Genomic DNA, 24,749 nt, shown 5'->3' on the forward strand with positions numbered 1-24,749 from the left:
TCTTCCGGCAGCGCAAACGAGCTCTCCAAACTCCACTGCCGAAGGAGCCAGGAAAGCCCGCGTTTACAGGCTAAATACGCAACGTCACATCCTGTCACCTGCCCCAGCCTCCACCTTACATCGAAAAATCACCAGCAAGACGAGACCAAAACGCCCGTCGGGGGCGTGTCCCCCCAGAGCCAATGGGCTCTGTCCACCTCCCTCCTCAGTCACTGTTTTGTCTATTCGTGGCCTGTGACGTCAGAGGGAGGAGCGCGGAGGGAGATACGGAAAGTGAGAGGGGCCAGGCCTGACAGTCGCTCTGGAGGCGGAGAAGGAGGAAGATGGTTTACATCTCGAACGGTGAGTTGGAGAGGCTACGTGGGCGACCTCCGTCCTGGGAGGCCGAGCCCCGGGTTTCTTCCATTCTCGCCCGCCGTCCCGGTGCCGCTTTTCCGGGCACGCTCCGCGGCCAGGCGGAGCTGGGGGCGAAGTCGCCCGGGCCTGCGGCTCGTCGGCCGAACGTCCCTGAGCCGCGGCGGGGGCCAAGGTCCCCGTGGTGACGGCGGTGCCGAGTGCCCGGCGTCCTCGCCCTTCTGCAGCTTCTGCTTGTGGGTCTCGGAAAGTGGTCTTTCCTGTCGGGCGTCAGTGTTCTTAACTAGAAAAGACCACAGTGTTTACGCCGTTACGTAGCGCTTGTGCCTCGGGCACTTTTTTTTAGCGTTGTTCGTTTGTCCGCTCATTGTCTTAATGTCGCCCTATCCGGGTGATACCCTATTATATGTTTTGCGGGTGGAGACTGAGGCGCAGCCGGATTAAATAGCTTGCCCAGGATTACAAAGGTAGTTCTAATGGCTCAGCCGGGTTTCTAACGCAGGTAGGCTGACGTCTGCGTTCTTACGGTTTTCTACTACGCTGCGTCTTTCTGTAATGTGTAGGAGAGTTGAAGAAAAGCTTTGGATAGGCTTTTTCTCCCAGCAGGGGTAGCTCGTCACGCATGTAGCTTTCTGCCCTAATTTCAAGGGGCACAGGGAGTATCATTACTCCCTGTAGGAGCAAGTTGATTATTCCTGGAATGGAGAACCTGAGAGAGACTTAATTCAGTGACTCCCCAAAGACAGTGGATGGAAAGGAAAGACACAGTATGACTGGGTCAGAACAGTGTCAGAACTGCCTGCCCACTTGTTTGACTCAGGTGAAATAAATGCCTTGGTGCACTCTCAACTAGTTCTTGCATCACTGGAACCAGGTCCTGGTTCTATTTGAGTCATCTGTTTATCTTCAGAGACCATGAAGGTAGTGAGAAATCTTCTGGCTGAGTGCACTTTGCATTTCTTTGCTTTTCAAAATCTCACTTTCTCTTCTTCCTTGTCTCTTACTTAAAAATCTTTGAAACAAGTAGGTTGATGGACACTGAAGATCAAAGTTTCATCTTCGTTTTGGGCACTTGCAGACTTTGTGTTATATTCTTTGTGGTTAAGGCTGGCAGCTTTTATTATCTATTGAATAATTCTTTGTATTTGTAGTGTGTCTTTTTGTGTATGCATTGTTGCTTTTGATCTACATAAATAACATAAAGGTTCTACTAGGGCCTCTAATCTCACTTTTATAGTTGAGAAATGGCCAACTGCATTCAAGCAACTTATTTCTCTCTGAGGATATTGGGAGGGGAGGTTTCTGCCTTCAGAAACTGGGAAGAAAAGCGCAAAAAAGTCAGAATGGTACAAATGCATGCAATATGTTCTTTAGAATCGCAAAGGAAGAAATTGACGGGTTCCAATTAGATCTGTTTCCTCCCTCCCTTCCTTCTTGTCGCTACGCGCAGGCTTTCCCTAGTTGCTGCGAGCGGGGGCTACTCTTCGTTGCGATGTGCAAGCTTCTCATTGCGGTGGCTTCTCATTGCGGTGGCTTCTCTTGTTGCGCAGCATGGGCTCTAGGTGCGCGGGCTTCAGTAGTTGTGGCTCGCGGGCTCTAGAGTGCAGGCTCAGTAGTTGTGGCACAGGGGCTTAGTTGCCCTGTGGCATGTGGGACCTTCCCGGACCAGGGATCGAACCCATGTCCCCTGCATTGGCAGGCGGATTCTTAACCACTGCTCCACCAGGGAAGTCCTAGATCTATTTTCTTAGAAGGACTGTACTAGCATTTCATAGTTGATAAAAACTTTTTCTTACTGTCAAGTGACTTTTTTTTTTTTCTTAACAATTCTATATGATGACTATCCTTGGAATACTTTTTCTCAGAGAAGGAAAATGTCACATCACCCAACGAAGCAGAGCTAGTAAGAGGCAGAACCAAGCCTATCACTCACACTCTGTCTTTAAGTGTAGCCCCTTTTTCTCAGTAGCTCTGTGAGGGCTCAGGTCCAAGTGGATACCTGAAAGTAAGCTGGTCAAGGAAAGAGGAGAAGTAAACTGGGCATGGCAATGAGTGTTGAAGCCCTTGGGAAAATGGAGAGGAGAGGTAGTTGACAGATGGCTCGTCTCCCAAAATATTCTAACCTGTTGATGTGCAAGACTGAAACTCTAGAGTATTAACTTTTCCTGATGTAGCTTCTATTATTTAAAGTGGTTTGAAAAATATATCCATTTTTCTGTAAGATAAAACTGGAGTCTGTAATTCGGATCAACAGCATTCTGTTAAAGAAAAATAGTGGTCATTTTAATGAGCAAGCCAAATTCTCTTTAGTACTTAGAGCCCGCGAATTCTTTGATATATAAAAATTTTAACATAACAGCTGATCCTGAAGATTTTAAGGGTATGTATAAACAGTCTTTTTACATAGGCAAGAGACTTTGCAAGTGAAGGAGATACTCAGAACACATTTAGGAAAATGGAAGTGGCGTGAGCATTCTTTATATTCACTCATCTCATTTGTTTCCTCAAAATACTTGAATAAAGGTATTGTACAACCATGTTCATAGCGGCATGTTCACAGTAGCCAAAAGGTGGAAGCAACCTAAGTGTCCATCAATAGAATGGATAAACAAAATGTAGTATATACTTACATTGGAATATTCATCAGCCTTAAAAAAGGAAGGAAATATTGACATATGCTGCAATATGGATGAATCCTGAAGACATTGTGCTAAGTGAAATAGCCAGTTACCAAAGTACAAATATTGTATGATTCCTCGTACAAGGTTCCTAGAGCAGTCAAATTCATAGAGATAGAAAGTAGAATGGTGGTTTTCAGGGGCTGGGGGAAGGGAGAAATGAGGAGTTAGTGTTTAATGGGCGTGGAGTTTTAGTTGGGGAAGATGAGAAAGTTCTGGAGGTGGCTGACGGTGATGGTTGTATGACGGTGTGAATGTACTTAATGCCATAGAACTGTACACTTAAAAATGGTTAAAATGGTAAATTTTTTTGTGTGTATTTTACCACAGTAAAAAAAATAAGAGAAAAAAAAAACTTGAAATGTCACCCAGCAGAAATTACAAACTATAGGAGGCATAATTTGACATATTAAAGGAATGACCTCTAGACCACAGAACTTCACTTCCCTAACCTTTCCTTAGAATGATGTACACATAACACACCTTTCCTTGCGTAGACTATTTGGAACAGTGAACAAGTTGAAAACTGAGCCTATGATTGTTACCTAACTGATTAAATGTAATGCATCTTGTGTCAGGGGTTTGTTGCACTAACTGAAGTTTCTTTATTCTTGTCTATAGGACAAGTGTTGGACAGCAGGAGTCAGTCCCCATGGAGATTGTCTTTTATAACGGATTTCTTCTGGGGAATAGCCGAGTTTGTGGTTTTGTTGTAAGTATAGTAGTCCTCTTAATAGCCCTGATATTTAAGTTCAGCTTGCCTGAAGCACTTTTTAATTGTAATTTTTATTAATAGCTTTTCTAAGGGAGATGAAGACTTGTGTAGTGATAAAACTGCCCCAAACATCTTTTATGATTATGAATAGGTTCCTTGAGTTAGTAAGCTTAACCATGTCTTAGCCGTGGTGGTAACCATTTCAGCCTGCAGCTATGGGGCCAGACCTGCTCGTTCTGCTGCCAGATGACAGCACTTTGCTTTCTCTCTACTGTTCCTGCCTTCAGTGTGTATGTGCAACTTTTATGGCATAGTATACAACAAGTAAACAAGGGGAATTAGATCTTGACTTTTAAAAGCTCCCAAGGCATAAACTTTTTTTTAAATGAAGGACTAGCATCGATACAGAGGAGACAAAAATTTAAACTTCACCATAATTTCAAGCAATTCTTAGTTAAATTCATTTTTTGATCTTTCATATGCTGTTTGTTTTATGAAAATTGTTCAGCTACTAACAAGTCTTACTCATCCAAAGTTTGAATATACATTTGAGTGTCTCGTGGGCAGAGAACTGCAGATATGCAGAGATGTGGGATGTCTCCTTACTTCATTGATTTTAATATCAGTAAATGTCTTCTTTTTACAAGGGGCCTTGCGCTGGGCATGATTGTGGGAGGAGGACGTCAGAGGAGATTATTCCAGGTGGAAGAGGCACAGCAAAGATGGCAGGGAAATTTGAAAATCAGCCTATGCTCTTTATACTTAATTTGATTGTAGCTCTGGTTTAGAAAGATTAATCTGATGGCTGCATGTGGCATAAATTAGACGGGGTAAAATGGAAGAAACTGTTCCATAGAGAAATACAACAGGGGACAGAGAGGCCTAAGTTAAGTTACTCATTGCAAAACTTCTTTGCAATCTCTTACAAATTTCACCTCCATATTGTTTATTTAAAATATTGTTTTAATTTAGTTAAATCCTTCCCGCCCCACAAATAAAATTCCATTTAAACGGATTCCCAGAAAGCCCTGTGCCTCTGGCACACCAGTTCAGCCCCTCCTTCCCCAAGGTAACATTAGGTAGGCTGTTGGCACAGGAAATGGACATGCAGTACTATAAAAGCAGACTCTGGGACTTGACAACTGATACAGAGCAGAGGAAGGAAGTTGGAGATGACTCTGGTTTCAGAGTCATTGCTAGACTCTGTCTAGAAGAGTTACAGCAAACAGGGAAGACAAGGAATGGTGGCTTTAACACAGAACATAGAACACTCTGTTTAGACTTGTGCTTGCGCTCGATGGTGTTGTCCAGCTGGCTTCAAGAAATGTGGGTTTGGAGCTAAGTTAGGGTAGTCATCCTTCCACAGAGATGATAGTTGGAACCATGGAAATGTATTTTATAATGTTGAAAGTGGATCTTTGTTGTTTTCTGCCCCTTGTTTCAGTTTCAGAACTCTGTTTCAGCAAGATGTGAAAAAGAGAAGAGGCTACGGAAGCTCATCTGATTCCAGATATGATGATGGGAGAGGGTATAACTTTTTAAATTGAAAAACAATGTTTTTACCCCTCTGTGTAATATAATTAAATTAGACATAAATAGGCAGACAGACATAGTTAGGCTCATGGTAATTAAAGGCTTAAATTCTATGTCACAAAATTAATGTATTACTGTAAATTAAATCAAGTTGCCTTTGATTTGTTAATCAGAGTTAATCTGACAAAGCTAAAATGTATATCAAATATCCTATGGGAAAAGTCTAAATTAGAGGATGAAAACTGATGGCCAACATTAAAATCTAGAGGTTTCACTTCAGAATCTGGATTTCCAGCTGCTAATGAAAATCTCACGATCCAGCAGCACTGGGTGGGGACTGTGTTTCTATATGGCAAAAATCAGCTGGAGCTGCGTTTCAGTTGGACATTTATAGGAGGAGCTGTTCCGTTTATCCTAACCCTTGCTTGACTCACTTTCCTCATGCGCTTTATGCATCTGGTCTCTTTCAGTATTTGAATTTGTGACTCACGACCTAAATGGTAGTTCCTATTTTAAATAAAGAAGAGGGTCTATTTGAATGCTTAAAAGGAATCAATTGAAGTAGTGTCTACTAAACAGTAGAAATTAACTTTTCTTATCTTAGGCCACCAGGAAACCCCCCGAGAAGAATGGGTCGAATTAATCATCTGCGTGGCCCTAATCCTCCTCCAATGGCCGGTGGATGAGGAAGGTAACTTAAAACCTGCAATTCTGCAGGGATTTCATTTTGAAAATGCCTCCTTAGGCAGGTTTTCTTTAGGAAAGCAGAAGTCACAACATTTTGTGATTACTCAGACATCTTATTTGGAAAAATATTTTTATCTTAACCCTTGAAAAATTGTCTTTTGAATCAAAATGTCTTTTGAAGAAGGTTTTATAACATGTAATGACTAGCTTTTTTATACAGATCCAAATTACTAACTAGTAACTATTATAACATTTTCTTTTAGGTAAATGTCTGCTCTAAGAAGCAGACAACTGGACAAGCACATTCATAGCAGAAGGAAACCATCAAGAAATGGAGTGTTGACCACACTGGACAAGTTAGATGAATGTGTACTCTAAACAAGGATTGCTCTGTGTCCTCACAGATGAATGAGGTCGTGCTGGGAATTCCCCCCCGCAGGGATCTGGCATGACTGATAGGCAGTTCTATAAATGCACATGTTTGTCTCATCTTTTTTGTATCGTTTATGAAAGTATTAATATAGTTTTAATAAGTAAATATTTTTAGGTTACAAGACTGACTTCTCATCTTTATATAATTAAAACACAGAAGGCTCCAAATTTGAAAATAAACGGCTGCATATTGAGTACTATTAGTGTCACCTTTTTCAACTTCTGAAATACTGTTCATTGCTTTTGTTGTTCTTTATAAATAAATCACAGTGTATTTCAGTAGTCTGCATATGATATCTGTGCTCTTGAATTAATTTTTATCTTAAAGCCTGTTTGTCCCATTGATCTTTAATACAATGTGTCTTACTTGCTACCAGATGTAATTATCAGGGTATTTGTAAAGCCATAACCAACAAGCCTGAGCAACAAAATGTAGATATGCTAGGTGGTCTTTAAAATCGAGGACTTCAATGCTATCTTTACCAATTTTAATTCTAAACCATTGCTTAAGATACTGCCTGTTGGCTTTAACCCTATCTGAATGCTGGTAACTCTCATTCTTTCACTAGAATGAAAGCTCTATGAGGTTACGGATTTTGTCTTCTTTACCCCAGTGCTTTGAATAGTGACTACGTGTAATAGGCACTGAAATATTTATGGAAAAAATGAATAATACAGATAATTCTACTTTGTGTTTAACAGTCTTTGAAACCAAAGTGTTCAGTAAAATCACTTTTATGTCCGTTTATAAGTATTTATTCAACTCTGTTTGCCAGGAAATGGGGATGTAGTGGCATTAATAAACACTGGTCTGTATGAAAACCAGACTACAGGCAGACAAGACTGGAAGCAGGGAGTTGGGTTTAGAGGATGTTGTGGTGGTCCAGGTGAGATCGGACCAGGTCGTGGCAGTAGGAGTGGAGAAGTGGATGCATTCAAGGCATATTTGAGGGACTGCGGGATTTGCTGATGGATTTGGATGTAGAAGATGTGGACAATTGAAGAAACGAGTGAAACAAGATGGTGAAAATGGGAGTAGATTTTGGGGGGGGAGGCGGGGATCGAGTTACATTTTGGATATATTTAAGTTTACAATGCCTTGTAGACATCTAAGTGGAGATACTAAATAAGCAGTTGGTTATCAGGGCGAGATCCAAACTGGAAATACATATTTGGGAGTTATCTTCATATTTAAAGCCATGAAACTGGATAAAGTCATCCAAGGAGTGTGTAGAGAGAAGACCTAACTCCAGAGAATCCTAACATCAGAGGCTCGACTGAGCATGGCCAGTGAAGTACGAGGAGAACTAGAATTACGTATGGTGTCTGAGAAGCCAGAAAAGACAGGTGTGATGACGAAATGAGACACCAGTTATCAGCTGCTCCACAGCAAGCACGCAAAACAAAACACAAGTAGGTTGCGGGCATGCTGCAGCCAGGACCAATCACAGCAACATCCAGCCAGTGCAGCCTCCCACCTTACCCTCCTCCGGGCAGCTCCGCCCTTCCGCTTTCCCGGAATGCTCTGGGCCGACTCCCGGCGGCCATCTTGGTTGTGGGCAGTCGGCCGAGAGGTTGCGCCTGTTCCGAGGCCTGTTCTCCGGTGGTCGCGTTGCGTCGTTGAGGCTAGAGGCTGGAGGGGCGTCGGCGGCCGAGATGACCCAGGCCGAGAAGGGGGACACGGAGAATGGGAAAGAGAAGGGCGGGGAGAAGGAGAAGGAGCAGCGCGGCGTGAAGCGACCCATCGTGCCCGCGCTAGTGCCGGAGTCGCTGCAGGAGGTGAGGCGCCGGGGGCGGGCCTCGGACTCGGCTTCCGGGCGGGGCGGGGGGCCGCGGAGCTGGGCGAGGGGGAGGAGGCTGGCGAACGGCGGGAGTCTTCGGGCGCCCACCCAGGTGGGTGGTGCAAGGGGGTCGTCCCCCGCTTGCTTCGAGGGCACAGTGCAGGTGGCCAGGCCAGTGACACCAGCCACTGTGCGGACACCAGCCACTGTGCGAATCCCAGCCTCCCGGGCTATGAGACCAGCACAGGGCTGTCACCTTCCTGCCAACCAGTTTGAGGGGGCAGACTGGATGGTGTGTAAGGGCCTTGCCAGTTCCCACTCTCTAGGATTCTCCCACTTGGCGGGAAGGGGGAGCTCACGGTTGGGGATGGGCACTAAGTATCTAGGGCATGGAGTGGGATGGGGTAGTGCAGAGGACCATAGGGGGAGGTATTGGGCACACACAGCAGGTACCTCCTCCAGCCCTGACGGTCTGGGACAGTTTCTTCAATGGAGGTGACACCTGGGCAAAGACCTAAAGGATGATTAGGAGTTAGCCAGGGGGAATGTGAGGGCAGGAGAACAGCATGGAAGAGACCTGGGCCAAGGGAGGATATGAAATGTTGGAGATGAGGATGTCTGGAATTGAGGAAGAAGAGGGAGCAAGACATGAGACTGGAGATCTTAACAGGGATGGCATCAAGAGGGTCGTATAAGCCAGAGCCTGGCCTCTTCTGAAGGGAATGCAGAACTTGGGAAGAGACAGCCAGGCTCCGAGCTACATGATTAACTCGTTTAATCCTCACAATAGCTCTCTGAGGTAGGAACTTTATCTAGAGCAAGGAAGTGGCACAGCCTGAATTTCGAGCCAGATTTGTGAATCTGGAGCCTGGGCCATTAGCCACTATAACAACATTTGCTTAACTTCAGTCCTGTAACAACTTTTGGTTTTTCCATATCCTCTGTGAGACCTCTACCATTATTTGCTGAATAAGTTTTTTTACTCAATTTTATCTTAAGCAGTAATGTCCAGGAAATGATGTGTAGGATGTATTGGCTAGTTGTTTTCTAATATGTTAAGGTAGATATGTAATTATTAAAAACTGCTTGTCCACACTTTGGAGAACTGCGTTTACTACCCCAGAGCTTCCCCATCAGTGTGCTGCAGCCTGTGTACTATTAATGAGGTACAGATGTCCCTGATGGCAAGCCACCTCATCTGTTTAACTCAGTTTGCTAGCTAAATGTTGTCTGCCATAGCACGCAAAAGCTTGAGAAGTGTGCTGCAGAGCACCAGGCCATGTGAGAGTGGTGCCATGGGCATTCAACAAATACCTACTAGGCTCCTGTATGCCATGCACTGGGCACAGAGTAGTGAACAAGAGAGTAGTAGTCCTTTACATGAAGGTTTTGTCTTTTGAGAGAGCAGACAGTAAATCATTACAAGAATGATAAGTGCCATGAAAAGGAGGGGTGCCATAAGATCTTATTGCAGGGGGAAAAATAAACCTGGTCTGATGACATTCAACTTTAGACCTGAAGGGAGGAGTAAGATTTAACAGAGAGAAAGAACACTGCAGGCAAGGGGAGTTGCGTTTGTGAAGGCCTGAATGTCAGCACAGTGAACTAAAAAGTCAGGAGACATCTGGATTGGGAAGATTAAAGAGACTGAAAAGTAAGTGGTTCTAGAGTAAAGCTAGAGAAGTAGGCAGGGTCTTGATCTTGGAGGTTCTGGACTGTATCTTATTGGAAAGTTACGGAAATATTTTAAATGAGGACATGCCAAGAAGACACAACTGTAGCTTAAGGGCAGAGCAGAGTAGGTGCTGATTTAGAAGTCACACTGGAATGGTGATTCTCAACAGAGGCATCCTGTTGTCAAAGGGATTGTTGGAGTCCCTTCTTCCCCCACTCCCTCCTGAAACTCTGGGTCCCTCAACAGGTTTATGTGGTAAAGGTTCCCTAGTGATTCAGGTTATATTCTGCCCCCTTGAGAATTACAGATCTAAAAGCCCACAGTCATTACTCCACTGTCCTGATTTGTGCTGCTTTGTCAGTCCTTGTTCACTGTCTCCCAGTAATGGATGGTGAAATGCAGCAGAGCTTTCTGACCTGTGAGGATAGAATTGTGAACTCTGGTTTTTTAACCGCAGACTCTTGCCAGATCAGGTAAATAGTGCAGAACCAATAAGGGTAAAGTGTTTAAAAAACAATGACGAAAATACAGTTCATGCACATTCTCGGAAGTGCTCCATGTATAAAGTCCACTTACTTTCCAGCATTGCAAAACAGTGATTCTGATCTTAAATTAACTTCTTCCCTCACCTTCTCAACCAGTGTTGTCACATCTGAGTGATCATACTAATTACTTTAGGAGCTTTTGTAAATTGCAGATTCCTAGGCTCTCTCTTCCTGGAGATTCTGAATCAGAAAATTTGTAGTGAAGCTTTAGGGTCTTTTTTGTTTTGTTTTGCTTTAACAAGGATCTTAAGGTGATTCAGATTTAGGGAACCCCATACTTCACAAGTCATAGTATTCCCCACACTCTTATTCGTTGTTTAACTCTCTTCTCTAGTAAATGGGAAGTTCTCTAGTGGTCAGGACTTTGTCCTGGTCACCATTGTACCCACAGTGATTGGCACAGAAATGCCCCCAAATTATAGCTTGATTTGCATTGGGTACTTAGGATTTCGTTCACTTAAACACATATTTGTTGACCTATGTACCCTGAGTCAGATCCTTGGCACACAGATACAAAAAGAGTTTGCATGCAGGCAGAGAGCAATATTTGGATGCCTCTCAGAGAACTCCCTTTACTGAATTATTTTGATACCTTTGAGTTTGATAGTCATTACAGGAAACTAATTTCTTAGTCTAGCCTGTTACCTCTGTGTTATTTAACATGTTACCTGCATGTTATTTACTAAGGTCACACTCCTATGTTTTGTATTTGCAGCAAATCCAGAGCAACTTCATCGTTGTCATACATCCAGGTTCAACAACTCTGAGAATCGGTCGAGCCACAGACACACTTCCTGCCAGCATTCCTCATGTTATTGCACGAAGACACAAACAGCAAGGGCAGCCCCTGTACAAAGACAACTGGCTCCTAAGGGAGGGACTAAATGTAAGTCAAAAATGGAGGACGCTGGCGTTCCAGTGGTTAGGACTCCGAGTTTTCGCTGCCGAGGGCCCGGGTTCAATCCCTGGTCAGGGAACTAAGATTCCACAAGCCGTGCAGTGTGGCCAAAAAACCCAACCCCCCCCTCCCCCCCCCCCCCCCCCGCCCCGTCACAGCACACTCACACAAAAGAAATGTAAGACCTAAAGAGAAAGCCCAGGGTTGTCTCCTTGGGAGGGCTTCAGTGTTCAATGGATGCTATAATCTTGAACAACATCTTCATAGCTTTAATGTATTTTAAAATAACGACATCATTCAGGGTTACAAATGTCATTTTTTATCTGAGCTATCAATTTTAGATTGTACAGAAATAATTATAACAAAAGTAAATCTAATTTTTTAACCCATCAGAATGAATTGGGTATTGATGAAGATGATCTTTAGTGGAAGATACAGAATTGTCACTCCCTTAAAATGATGCATCCAGGTGTCTATTAACTGACTGCCATATTTTCTCTTCCAGATACTTAGAGTTTAAACTGAGCTCATATTTTCAATCTGTAGCAAATTGAATTGCTACAATAAGCACTTGTTACAATCTTAGATCAAATCATAATTTAAAGGCAAAAAGTAGTGTTTCCTTGGAGTAAGCATTTACTTAGGATGCAGTAGGCATCCTATTTTGCAGGTGATAATTAACAGGAAAATTTTTGTGATAGGTGTTAAATATGTGTATTGCGTTGTAATCTGCTTTAAGTTTTAAATCAAGGGTAGTTTTAGGAACTTGCAGTATAGTAAGCCTTAGGGTTCCATTTTTTAGCATAACTAGCAGACTCTCCTTAAGTCCATTTCTAAGCTTACGTATAACTTGACAGTGTAAGAATCTAAAATTCGCATATCTTTGGATCTTACAATTCTATTTTAGGAATAAATCTCAGGAATAAAAATGGAAAGAAAACAAAATAATATTTTATAAAAATATAGTGTTCTTTGCAATATCACAAGAACTTGAATACTCATTAATTAAGTGAAATAACACATGAAGGAATAAAACATTGTTATAAAATTGTAAACATGAGAATTATATAGATATATGGAAGAGTCTCTCGAATACTTTGTAAATATAAAGTAGCAGTGCTCTGATATCAGTCAAAAGTCACTTGCGGTTATAGATTTTTGCAGATAGTTTTATGGCGATGGCTCTTTTCTGATTTTTTAATTTATAAATAATAAGAAGATTACTTTGAATTCTTAAGATTAATGCATGTGACAAAGGTGAAGGACATGCTACTCGTTGATGAGGGAGCATTTGCTCTTGCTGGATTAAATTAGTATTTTGCCATTCTTTTCTCTTTTTCACTAAATTCTTTATACTCTTCATCTCTGTTCTTTTTCCCCAGAAACCTGAAAGTAATGAACAAAGACAAAATGGCCTTAAAATGGTGGATCAAGCAATATGGTCTAAAAAGATGTCAAATGGTACAAGACGGATTCCTGTGTCCCCTGAGCAGGTTCAGTCTCAACTCTTTCTTCAGATTCATTCTTTGACCACTGCTGTTAAGTCGTAACCATTCGTGTGCGCTCCCTGTTTCATTATGCAAATTCAAGATGGGATTTCCTTAAAAGAGGAAGAAAAAACATTCTTAACCACCTACAGAATACCTGAATTGGTGTTGCAGATGTCTGGGCAAGCCAAATAATTTGTAAGGTGGTGATTCTTGTGTCAAGTTGATGAAAATTTAATTTATCTGAGAGTCTTAAGTGTGTAATTCCAGGATCTTGATGGGAAGCTGTATTCTTACTACATTTGTCATTTTAATGTGATAAACCAGTGCTGCTAGGAATGGACATGAGTCTATATGATATATAAATCTGTATTCAACTTTCAGCAGAGTACAGTATTAATTTTGGACTGACTGAATCACTGCCTGAGTGTTAACATTATGGGAGGAATCAAGATTGTGGTATAGGGCAGGAGAATCCACTTGTGACCAATCAATATTTTGTCACATATCTTGGATTTATGATTAAAATTTGCCACTGTATCTGGTCTGTAAGAGAGGAGAAAAGAGGACAACCCCTTTTTGTTTTCTTGCATGCATTCAGAGAATTTTTGGATGCTCTTTTGTTTCAGGCACGTTCCTACAACAAGCAGATGCGACCTGCGATTTTAGATCATTGCTCCGGAAATAAGTGGACAAACACATCTCATCACCCTGAGTTTTTGGTAGGAGAAGAGGTAGGAAACATCTTTACAGTGAAATGGAAGAAGAAAACCTAGATACTATTTGTAAAATTAATTTGCTTTGCCACCTAGTTCTAGTTTTTCTTAGCATTCTGTAATCCTACCCTGAGGACCAGATATTCACACTGGCTCCTGAGATGTTACATACACCACTCTCAACATTAGAACAGTCAGCAAATGTTAATGATAACTTCTGGCCTTAGATTTTTGAATGTGAATCTAGAAAACCCTGAGAGAAGAGTTTTAACAATGTATTCATCTGCCTGTCTTTTCTAGGCCCTGTATGTTAATCCTCTGGACTGTTACAATATTCACTGGCCTATCAGAAGAGGTCAGTTAAATATTCACCCAGGACCTGGGGGCTCCCTTACAGCTGTTCTGGCAGATATTGAAGTAATATGGTCTCATGCGATACAAAAATACTTGGAAATCCCACTGAAAGATTTAAAGGTAAACTAAAATGACCAGTTATTGGATTGTCTTTAAGATTCTTGGTCAATAAAAGTATACTATACTCAGTTGTTTGTAAGACAGTGTTCTTGAAGCCTTCTCGACCTTAAGCTGTTAAGGATGTCTTTTTTCCTTCACTGAATTCCCCTCTGGTGCTTTCTTTTTTCTCTCATTTTGTTTGGTTCTTGGTGTTCCTGTCAACTGCTCTGCAATCAGCAAGCTTGCTCAAGTTTATGCCTTCTCTCTGGACCTTTTTCGGAAACATCAGTTGTCTTATTTTTCACTTTACAAGTGTTAAATAGCTCAAAGGGAAAAAAGCCCACAAAACTTCAGCATTTTCTGTTTTTTTTCATAAAACCTAAAGGATAGCAGAGAGCTTTGAGTTTTTATTTTGGGCCTCTAGCCATTGCTGCTACTGCTTTAGAGAGAATCCTCTTTGACGACAAGTGTGGTGAAATTTATTTTGACCTGACTTGAGTGTTAACCATTTTATATTTTTTTCTTTGTTCTTTTTAGTATTATAGATGTATCTTGTTAATTCCTGATATCTATAATAAACAGCATGTGAAAGAATTAGTGAATATGATCCTAATGAAGATGGGGTTTTCAGGTATGTCTGATATCCCAGTGAAATCTGCCTGAAATGAGATTGTTTTTTTTTTTTCCTGACAAAGTTAATCTGATTCACTGCTTTATTGAAATGCTTATTCTGGGAGGGTCAGTGATACTTGGGTGATTGCCTGGAGGTTCCTAGATTTTAATTGAATATTTGTTGTAGGATCTTTCCTGCTCCCCAGGTGTTCACGCCTCTACCTTTTGTTTTTCAGGGATCGTGGTCCATCAGGAGTCTGTGTGCGCCACCTATGGCAGTGGTTTAAGCAGCACGTGTATTGTAGATGTTGGAGACCAAAAGACAAGCGTGTGCTGTGTGGAGGATGGGGTCTCTCATCGGAACACTCGGTGAGGAGCTTGGGAGGACGTATTCCCTGCTCCTTCTCCCCACACAGCCTGTTCAACTGAAAGCATCATGAGTTAGAAAGGAATTTTTGTAAGGAATTACATACTCAGATTTTTCTTGTGAAACTAGTAAGATTGTGGAAGTGCAAATTCTAACACGGCTATAAATAGCCAATTTTACCCTTCCCATTTGAACTCTCTAATATGAGTTCACATTAGCAGCTCCTGAAAGCCCTAGTGTGTGTTGTGTGCTTTCCCACAGAGGAAGTGTGTATGTTAGCTCTGTGTCTTTCACTATGGTGTGGCAGAGAGATACCAATCACATTCACAGCAAAGCTTTATTTGGGCAAGTCATGTAGGAGAAAATAGGTTTTCAGGTCTGAATTCTCTAGCTAGCTAGCATTTTGAGTATTTGCTTTTCTCGTCATAATTGTTTTTGGTAAGTGAGGAGTAACTTTATGGTGGTCAAGTCCATTCATTATGTCATCTCTGATAGAAGAGGTAATAACATAACTAGCAGGAGCAGGTTTGCTGCTTGTCTGTCCTGAGATAAGCCCAGCAGAGGTAAGCACACTGAGGTAGTGCACACACCAGTTCTCTGCAGCATTTTGTGCTTCCAGGATGGCTTCTTCAGGATGCTTTAATTCTTCCTGTCACCCACATAGGAAGTTTGACTCTTAAGTCAAAGAAACAAATTTAAAAGAGGGTCCAAGCAGTCCATGAGAAAGGTTAATTTGTTACCTCCCACCCCAAGTTACAGTGCATTCTCAAACCCAGATTGAGTTGTTTGGGCTCATCCATTTGTAACACCTAATGCCATTAGTTTTCAAAGTATAGAGAAAACACTGGACCCAGGTCTTCTACCACTAAAACAGCACAGCAGTGATCTTTCCAAATCGTAGAAATATTCAGTTAGTAGATAGTATTCGCTCAGGTTTTCTCCCTTAACTTTGTCTTACAGTGTCACTGCCTGCCATTTCTACATGTTGGTGAGTGTAGACAGTCAAACAGCTGTTATATGCTACACATATGGACTTGGAAAATGAGCTGGATTTAATGTGTATTCTGTTTCTTGGACAGTTTTTGCAAATAGCATTTTTTGCTTCTAGATGTTCACCACTGGTTTTTGCTAGCTTCCTTTCTCTGTCCCTTACATCCATTCTGTCCTTTCATGCTTTAATTTATCTCTACAACATTTCTTGAAACTTGCTGTGTTTCACTGTGCCTAACTGAGTTTTTGGAGCACCCTTTGCACCTTCTTAACTGACAGCTTACCCATCTGCCCTTTTCTCTTAACACTAGGCTCTGTCTGGCATATGGTGGATCTGATGTGTCAAGATGTTTTTACTGGCTGATGCAGCGAGCTGGGTTCCCTTACAGAGAATGCCAGTTAACAAATAAAATGGATTGCCTTCTTCTGCAGCACCTTAAAGAAACTTTTTGTCATTTAGATCAGGTGGGAGCAAAATCAAAATTGCTGATTATTTTTGTTTTCAGGAAAAATTGAAGATATTTAAAGCTAATTAAAAATTTAACAGTATTATGCAACCTGTTCAACCCAAGTTTATAAAGCCTTGAGGCTGAAGCTCTTAAGGAGTGAGAGAGTTTTTGGTAAGGTCAGAGCTGTACGGATGTGTCTCAGGCTCTGAAAAACACAGCTAGTATTTTTAAGAGAGTTTAGCAGATGTCTCTCTCCTTAGGATCTACAATCATTCTAATAAAGGATAAAGATAAACCTTTGGATGTAATGCGTAGTAGCAGGTAAATACATAGGTATAGACAGTTAATAAAATGGTATCATTTGAAGCACTTACTTGGTATTGTGAACAGTCAACATTTAGTCATTGCTGTATATGAATTGCTACCTTTTTATGCTATTTGTTTTAGACCTTTCTTTTTCCAACTTACTTTAAAGCATTTTTCAAGTAATGTAATTCTGAATAAAAATTTTTTTGAGAAACATTAAGGCGGGGTAATAACATTTCCCAGTTATTGAGGGAATTTGCTTACTGGTTTGGACATTGTATTGGTGTGTGTTGATAATGAAGCAAACAAAAATGTACATAATGGGAATTTCAGAAATGTTGAAAGAGAATCAAGGTACAGTTGAACTCTTGTTTTATTAAGTTCCAGTGGGAGTCGTAGGAAGTTGTAGGGCAGCCCTTTTATAGGTGAGATTTAGATGGCATTTGAAGAGTTTGCATGCACTTTTACTGATTCACTGACAGCATCTTTTCCTGGAATCAGGACATCTCTGGGCTTCAGGACCATGAGTTTCAGATTCGACATCCAGATTCCCCTGCCCTTCTTTACCAGTTTCGATTAGGAGATGAAAAACTCCAGGTAACACATCGGTATATATTTCCATGGGTAGAAAGAAAGGCAGCCAGGTTCAATCAGACTGAGAGAATATGTACTTGCTGGAAACCTCATGAGGTGAGAATGTCAACTGGTTGTAAATTAGATGCTAACCCAACATTTAAACCACTGGTAGAGTACAGATTAGAACAGATCTGAGCCATTAATTTAATTAGCCAGTATGTGATGAGTTGTTATTTAGAAAGAGGCACCATTCTTACTAGGAAATTATAAAGTAGATTACTAGGCACTTATTTTACATTTACTTTGAGATTTCTGGTGTTATATCACCCATTCAATTTGATGATAAGTTAGTTTTCTGGCCTATCATGCACTGAAAAAATAATGTTACTTCTGAAAGAGAATGCTTACTCGATCTAACTTATAGGATCTGATCTGCCAGTTTTGTTTTTGGAAGAACAAAATTTATTTAATGGGTCAGTTTTTTCAGAAGGCAGTATCCTTGGTTGGTCATTCTTTTCCTTCCATGCACAGGCTCCGATGGCTTTGTTTTATCCAGCAACTTTTGGAATCGTTGGACAGAAAATGACAACTTTGCAGCACAGGTCCCAGGGTGACCCTGAGGATCCTCATGATGAACATTACCTGCTGGCCACACAAAGCAAGCAAGAACAGGTCTGTGGTAATTCTGTGTGAGAGGAGACAGTTTTGTCCCTGTATGAGAAGTTTGCCCGTAATTAATGGATCATTGCAGTGGCTGCAATCTGACAGTATACTAAAGCTGATACTGTTTTCAAGACCGTAGATGAAGTCTGTGTTTAAAATCCAGATGACAGATTTCTTTATTCAGCAAACATCAGTTTTCAGAATACCAATCTACAAGATGCTTCCCTTTTGGCATGTATTTTTTAAGTACTTTATGTATAATACTTTATCTACTTTTGAATATTTATCCAGTAGTATTTTCAGTAAAAGCTTACCTATTTTTAAATTATCATGCAAAAACTGGGTGGCACAGGCAAAGAGCTGAATTTGTCCAAAGCTGATCCTAGTTTTAGGATGTCTGATTCAGGGGCACAAATTAAAGCTCTTACCTGCTAATGAAACAGCAGCTCATGATGGAGAGAAGAGGGCAGTGAACCTTTTCTAGTTTTTGTTCCTGTCCCAAAGCTGAGCGTGGGGTGCGTAGATAAGGTCTGAAAATTAGGACCCATAACAGCCAGTGGCCTAAGAATTCCAGTGAACTACTACACTTAGAAACTCAGGAGGAAAAGGTTCGTCTACATCGACATTTCAGTCTTAAAAATCCTATCAGTAATAGCAAAGTTATAGCTCTTTTACTCAGGAGGAGCTGTGGAGGGTTGGAGGCAGGGAAGGCTTTCCTGAGGAAGAGCCATTTGAGAGAGAGGGATCTAGGGGGAGAGTGAGGTGTTACCTCACGCGCTGCCTGCCCATGATTGTTTTGGAATTGTCAGCACTTCCTCATCTTCTGCACACCACCCCTGACTCCTGGTTATCCAGGGGTGGGGACCAGGTGCTTGGTCGTAGAACTATGGTGTGTTTCCTCTCTGCAGCACAGTGACAGACCTTCTTTTTATAGAGTGTAGAGTAGTAGGGTAGGGAGAAGGGGGGGATCTAGCTGGAGAACATCAGCCGTGTTCTATCATAGCCTTACCATCCATTTGATTCTCCTTTTGATTGATTTAAAGTCTGCAAAAGCTACTGCTGACCGAAAGTCTGCATCCAAACCCATTGGATTTGAGGGGGATCTTCGTGGCCAGTCCTCTGATCTTCCAGAAAGACTGCATTCCCAGGAGGTGGATTTGGGATCCTCCCAGGGAGACTGCTTGATGGCTGGCAATGATTCTGAGGAAGCTCTCACTGCACTGATGTCCCGGAAGACTGCCATCTCGCTGTTTGAAGGGAAAGCCCTGGGCCTGGATAAAGCCATCCTCCATAGCATAGACTGTTGTTGTAAGCACGTCTGGGAGCCGGGAGAGAGCAATTACAGGGTTCAGGCTAGGGTGTAGTTTTGCCCTGCAGCATGTTCATGCAAAACCTTTTGAGCAAAAAAAAAGAAAAAGAAAAAAAAAAGCTATTGAGCATCTGCTTTGCGCCTACATTGTCAGGTGTTAGGATCTGGTTCCTGGCCTCGCTGAGCATGGAGCCTAGTGGAAGAGACCAAAACAAGTCAGCTTACCACACAAAGATGAAATTACAACTGTGGCAGGTGCTACAAAATTGAACTAAAGGGTTCTGACTGAGAGTTTCTGATTGAGGGATTTAATAAGGGGTTTTTACTCAGGAGGAGCTGTGGAGGGCGGGGAGGCAGGGAAGGCTTTCCTGAGGAAGAGCCATTTGAGAGAGAGGGATCTAGAGGGAGAGTGAGGTGTTACCTTGGTATTCCAGGTAGACGAAGAAGCCTGTGTGAAGGCCAGTGTGGCTGGAAAGCAGGATGTAGGGTGAAGCTGTGGGAAGTGGTGGGTACACACCACGCTGGACTTTGTAGGCCCCCCTAGAGATTCTGGTCCTAATCCTGCTACTAGCAGGGTCGGGGGTGGGACAGCAACATGCTCACATTTGTGTTTTGCAAGGTTCCTCTGGCTGCGTGGTAGCATTGTCTAGGATGGGTTGGGAGAGAGACCTTTGAGAAGGCTCCTGCAGTTATCCAAGCAAGAGATGATGGTGGCTTGGCCTGGGGTGGTGGTGGATATGGAGAAAAAGCGTGGAAGGGATTTCACTGTCTTTTCAGCGTCTGATGAAGCCAAAAAGAAGATGTACAGCTCCATCCTGGTGGTGGGAGGTGGTTTGATGTTTCATAAAGCTCAAGAATTTCTGCAGCACAGAATTCTCAATAAGATGCCACCTTCATTCAGGCGAATTATTGAAAATGTGGATGTGATCACAAGGCCCAAGGTATGTTGTACACAGTGCAAGTTGTACTCTTGCCAGTGAAACAGCATTATTTCTAGTTGTAATGTATTGGACAGAGAAAATCCTGGGAGGCGTGGGTTTGTGTCTGGGGAGTTCTTAAGGGCTTGGAGCAAGTGGAAAAATTACTTTCAGCAGGTCACAGATGTGGTGAAAGGAGCTCTGGACTAGGGACTAGATTACTGGCTTTTAGTCCCTGCTGTGCCCTCCAAACTAGCATGACTGACTTCCGCCTTTGTCAAAGGACTGGATGGGGCAAGGAGAAGACTGACTGTTCTCACGCTGTCAGCCAGAACAATTCCATTTTATCTCTTTCATATTAAGAATCTCCTGCTGGTCCCTAGACCAGGTGATCTTCAGGGATCTTTTTGGTTTGAACTATCTTGGCAACCATAAACACAGGAATTAAGAAACGGATTGTGTCTGTATTTTATTATTCTCACTGACAATTCCTGGGAATATTTTCATTTAATTTTAATTCTGAGGGAGGGATTGTGGGATATATTTATTCTAGTCAAACTTCAAAATAAGTTATGTCTTTACATATGTTCCTGCCTATAGGGACTCTTTGTGGAATAATAGTAAATAGTGAATAGTAGCATTTTCAGTAATAAAAACTAAACAAATTTCTTGTGAGTTGAAATAGAAGATGTCTGTGGTTCATGGATCTTTCATGGGTCTTTAATGCAAGTTGAAAATCTGATTTATTCCATATTGACTCAGCAGGGTGTTTTCTACCCCCAAATTCAAGTAAATGTCTTGTCTGCTTACACTGAAATATCTTTGTTTATCACCTCTCTAGGACATGGATCCCCGGCTGATTGCATGGAAAGGAGGGGCAGTGTTGGCTTGTTTAGATACGACACAGGAGCTGTGGATTTATCAGAGAGAATGGCAGCGCTTTGGCGTTCGCATGCTACGAGAGCGAGCTGCTTTTGTGTGGTGAAATGGACAGAAAATCCACTGTTGAAGACCAACACATAACCTTGTGGTATAAGACTCTTATAGAACATTTATATTCTAATTTATTGACCTAGGTGCTTAAGTTTTATGAAAATAAATGAATTTTAACTTTTATGTTGAGAACATGACATTGGTGTAAAAAATAAGCTGCTTTTGTAGTCAGGACATTTGAGAATAAATACGAACTTAGTGTTCAGTGGTAAACTCTCCTGCCCCTTCTTCAGGGTCTCTAACTCCCGATGATCTAAATTGTTGCAGTAGAATGGTTCTCAGGTGGTGAAGCCCTTCATTTAGGTTGGCTTCTGAGAGTCATCAGGCAGTCTTACATAACCATGAGGGGTGGGTGTGTGACTGTGTACGTGAATTGTGAGAAATGTCTGGTCACGCATTTTCCCTCTTATCTAGTACAGCAAGCACATATGTCATGACTTGTGTATGCTGCTACAATTCCAAATAGGAAAGAAAGTTTTTTGTTTTTTTAAAATTTTCTCCTGTATTACAAAAAATATTGGGGCACATTCAGGTCTAGATTTCGAGAGGCAAAGATTTAAGGCTGGGCTGGCTGGCTTTTGTTATTGACATAATCTAGGGTGGGCTTGGGGAAGGAAAACAGTCATTGACCAAAACAGAACAGAAATGAAAACTCATTTGCTTCCTAAAGCCAGATAGAAATGATTTAGGTTAATGATTTTCTAATGTGTCATACAGATAAACAAGGAGACTGCTCTAATTTCTAACTTAAGCATCAGGTCCCCAATTTTCCTTTACCTGAAAAATGAAGTGAAAGTTCTTGGAGTATTTTTTGTTCAGTATGATCAGTTGACCTTAATCTGTGAGCAGTCTGAACCAACGTTTAAATACAGACAGCTATTACCACCAGTGGTCCAGGCCTTGGTGCAGCCTTCTGAGCCCTGGCAGAGGAAGGGAAGCAGGTTTGGAGACTGGAGCCAGCCAGCACAGCCTATGAGCTCAGAGACCTGGGAGGATGGGGAGGATGCCTGATTCCTGCCACTCCCTGCCAGGGACCATCTCGCTCCCCTAGAACTGAGGGTGGGAGTGGGGCTGGGGGAAAGACAAAAGTAGATGCAGATAAGAGATGCAGGTAAGTGGAATATAGAAACAGTAAGGACAGTTTGGGGGGACTTCCCTGGAAGTCCAGTGGTTAGGACTCGGCACTTTCACTGCTGTGGCCCCGGGTTCAATCCCTGGTTGGGGAACTAAGACCCCACAAGCTGCGCAGCATGGCCAAAAAAAAAAAAAAAAGGATGGTTGGAAGTTTTAGGACTTGGAGAAATGCTGTTACTAGAGCATTTTAAATAAATAGGATTATTTTGCGTATCTGCTCAGTAGGTTGGAAACAAAGAAAAGTCTGCCAGTATTACAAAATTTTAATTTGCTAGTATTATTTGGGATGTTTGCCTTAAATTTGAAAATTGTATGCTTTTATTTTTTCAGTTTTTTAACAAAATAATTAAATTTATACAATACTGATTTTATGTTTCTGGGCTGTTTCAACACAATTTAATACTGGCTACCTAGTTCTAAAAGCATAATGTATTTCTGTTTATAATAGTTTTTCACATAATAGCATATTGCTCTTATAACTGGTAGATGTTGATTCAGAGGAGGTTGGTTTCTGGTCCAAGTTTTGACATAAGCCGTCTTCTATTACTAGCACTTACAAGCACCGTGAAGACTGATCATGACAAGTAAGTGAGCTTTACCACATTAATTGTATTGCCTCAGGCATTACTAAGTATTTGCTTGTGAACCTGCACACACTATCCTTCCTTATTTTGGTCTTTATCTGTAAGACATGTATTAGAAGGAGTGGCATGATCCTTTAAGGATAATCTACAAGAACATTTTAAGAGTCATCCACCTGAAACTGATCCACATTCTAGAGCAGATGCAGTCTTGCACTGTGTGAAAGAGACAAGCTTTCCTAGAAAAATATGGATGCTAATATAAACAACCTTTTGGTGACCTCTGCATTAAGAAAAAGATGCTTTGAGAAAAGTAAAAAGTTGGAAGACTTAAAACGCCACACATCTCTACATTCTGTAATTCTATGGTAGATTCTGTTTTTTTTTTTTTTGTGGTAGACGGGCCTCTCACTGCTGTGACCTCTCTTGCCGCGGAGCACAGGCTCCCGACGCGCAGGCTCAGCGGCCGTAGATCACGGGCCCAGCCGCCCCGCGGCACGCAGGATCTTCCCAGACTGGGGCACGAACCCGTGACCCCTGCATCGGCAGGCGGACCCCCAACCACTGCGCCACCAGGGAAGCCCTAGATTCTGGTTTTTATTTAAGTAAACCAGTGCAATACTTCATTTATAAAAAGACTAATTACTTCAAGAGGGCTAACTTCAACATATGAATTATTTTTGTTTTGAACATGGAAAGTTATGTAATAACCATAAAACTGAATTCTGACAGTGACTTCTAATAGGTAACTTTGGGCAAAAGTAGACATCAGCTCTGCAAGTGATGTATTTTGTCGTTGATGTTAAAAGTCACCTGTACAAGAGTCAGATAGGACATGAATCTAGTTCTGAGAGGGAGGGTCCTATGCAAATACCAAGTTTACAAGTGGTTCCACATAAAGTAGGTCATCTGGTCAGCAAAGACAGGTTCAGCTTGTTATTCCCTATTTTTGTTATCTTAGAAATAAGGACTTGTGTGTGTAATAGAAGGTTTTTCACCTAAGAAGTTATTGAGTGAATTAGTGAGGACTCTTAGGTTTGGCATTCATTAATTAAACTTAGAAAGTTATAGAGCTAAACAATTCTACCTACTCTGCAGAGCATGGACTATTCAAGACTGGATATTTGGCTGGGAGATGCTTTATCATTGATTATCTGAATGGTTATAGTTTTGTAAGTGTTCTTTTTTTTTTTTTTTGCGGTACGCGGGCCTCTCACTGTTGTGGCCTCTCCCGTTGCGGAGCACAGGCTCCGGACGCACAGGCTCAGCGGCCATGGCTCACGGGCCTAGCCGCTCCGCGGCATGTGGGATCTTCCCGGACCGGGGCACGAACCCGTGTCCCCTGCATCGGCAGGCGGACTCTCAACCACTGCGCCACCAGGGAAGCCTTGTAAGTGTTCTTGATTTTTAGGTGTGAAATTGACTTAGCTTTATAGTTATAAATTCAGTTTCTGTTCTTTAATGCCACAGTAGTTAGTAAATTTGTAACAATTTTATAAGCATAAAACCTTTTAATTACTAGACTAAGGTGTATGTATTCAGTTGTGAATCCTCCCTTACTTCCTTTTGCTAAAGCAGGTATACATATGGTTGACCCTTGAACAACACAAGTTTGAACTGGGCAGATTCACTTATATGTAGATTTTTTTCAATAAATACATACTACTGGTCTGCAGTTGGTTGAATCCACGGATGCAGAACCACAGAGACAGATAGTGGACTGTAAAGTTATACATGAATTTTCGACTGCACAGGGGTCAGCACCCCTACCCCCTGGGTTGTTCAAAGTTCAGCTGTAATCCTCCCTACAAGTAGCCTGTACGGTAAACTTCAGAATCATCACAGATGCTTTCCTCCTGTAATTGGAGCAGTAGGAAGGCTTTAAGGTCTCCTGCTTC

General features: G+C 41.8%; 2 protein-coding genes across 3 annotated transcripts; both read left to right on the top strand.

Annotated features, from left to right (window-relative positions):
* The first annotated feature begins 243 nt into the window (after window positions 1-243).
* SELENOK (selenoprotein K) lies at window positions 244-7,086 on the top strand. Its single transcript, XM_082847778.1, has 5 exons — window positions 244-342; window positions 3,654-3,744; window positions 5,192-5,275; window positions 5,885-5,971; window positions 6,231-7,086. Exons 1-4 carry the CDS (start codon window positions 324-326, stop codon window positions 5,964-5,966), a joined length of 276 nt encoding a protein of 91 aa, XP_082703904.1. The 5' UTR covers window positions 244-323; the 3' UTR covers window positions 5,967-5,971; window positions 6,231-7,086.
* An 803-nt stretch (window positions 7,087-7,889) lies between these two features.
* Window positions 7,890-24,222, top strand: ACTR8 (actin related protein 8). Of its 2 annotated transcripts, XR_014326501.1 has the most exons (15): window positions 7,890-8,178; window positions 11,116-11,286; window positions 12,681-12,791; window positions 13,415-13,519; window positions 13,802-13,975; window positions 14,492-14,585; window positions 14,803-14,935; window positions 16,235-16,388; window positions 17,180-17,275; window positions 17,786-17,926; window positions 18,961-19,225; window positions 20,004-20,167; window positions 20,985-21,173; window positions 22,821-22,854; window positions 23,251-24,222. XR_014326501.1 is itself a non-coding variant. In XM_082847777.1 (13 exons), the coding sequence occupies exons 1-13, from the start codon at window positions 8,056-8,058 to the stop codon at window positions 21,126-21,128; spliced, it is 1,875 nt and encodes a 624-aa protein (XP_082703903.1). In that variant the 5' UTR covers window positions 7,890-8,055; the 3' UTR covers window positions 21,129-22,394. The 2 variants fall into 2 exon arrangements, 1 of the variants encoding a protein (XP_082703903.1); XM_082847777.1 differs by lacking the exons at window positions 22,821-22,854; window positions 23,251-24,222 and having other exon boundaries at window positions 20,985-22,394.
* The last annotated feature ends 527 nt before the right edge of the window (window positions 24,223-24,749 follow it).

Source organism: Leucopleurus acutus (assembly GCF_964270905.1).
Source record: "Leucopleurus acutus genome assembly, chromosome: 10".
Lineage (NCBI taxonomy): Eukaryota > Metazoa > Chordata > Mammalia > Artiodactyla > Delphinidae > Leucopleurus > Leucopleurus acutus.

Bases quoted from the DNA above. Each gene is read 5' to 3' on its own strand.
- ACTR8 (XM_082847777.1), top strand. From the start codon at position 8,056: ATGACCCAGGCCGAGAAGGGGGACACGGAGAATGGGAAAGAGAAGGGC. The intron at 17,927-18,960 runs GTCTGTGGTAAT...ATTGATTTAAAG, and splicing joins CACAAAGCAAGCAAGAACAG to TCTGCAAAAGCTACTGCTGA. The intron at 19,226-20,003 runs GTAAGCACGTCT...CTGTCTTTTCAG, and splicing joins CCATAGCATAGACTGTTGTT to CGTCTGATGAAGCCAAAAAG.
- SELENOK (XM_082847778.1), top strand. The intron at 3,745-5,191 runs GTAAGTATAGTA...CCCTTGTTTCAG, and splicing joins GCCGAGTTTGTGGTTTTGTT to TTTCAGAACTCTGTTTCAGC. The intron at 5,276-5,884 runs GTATAACTTTTT...TTCTTATCTTAG, and splicing joins AGATATGATGATGGGAGAGG to GCCACCAGGAAACCCCCCGA.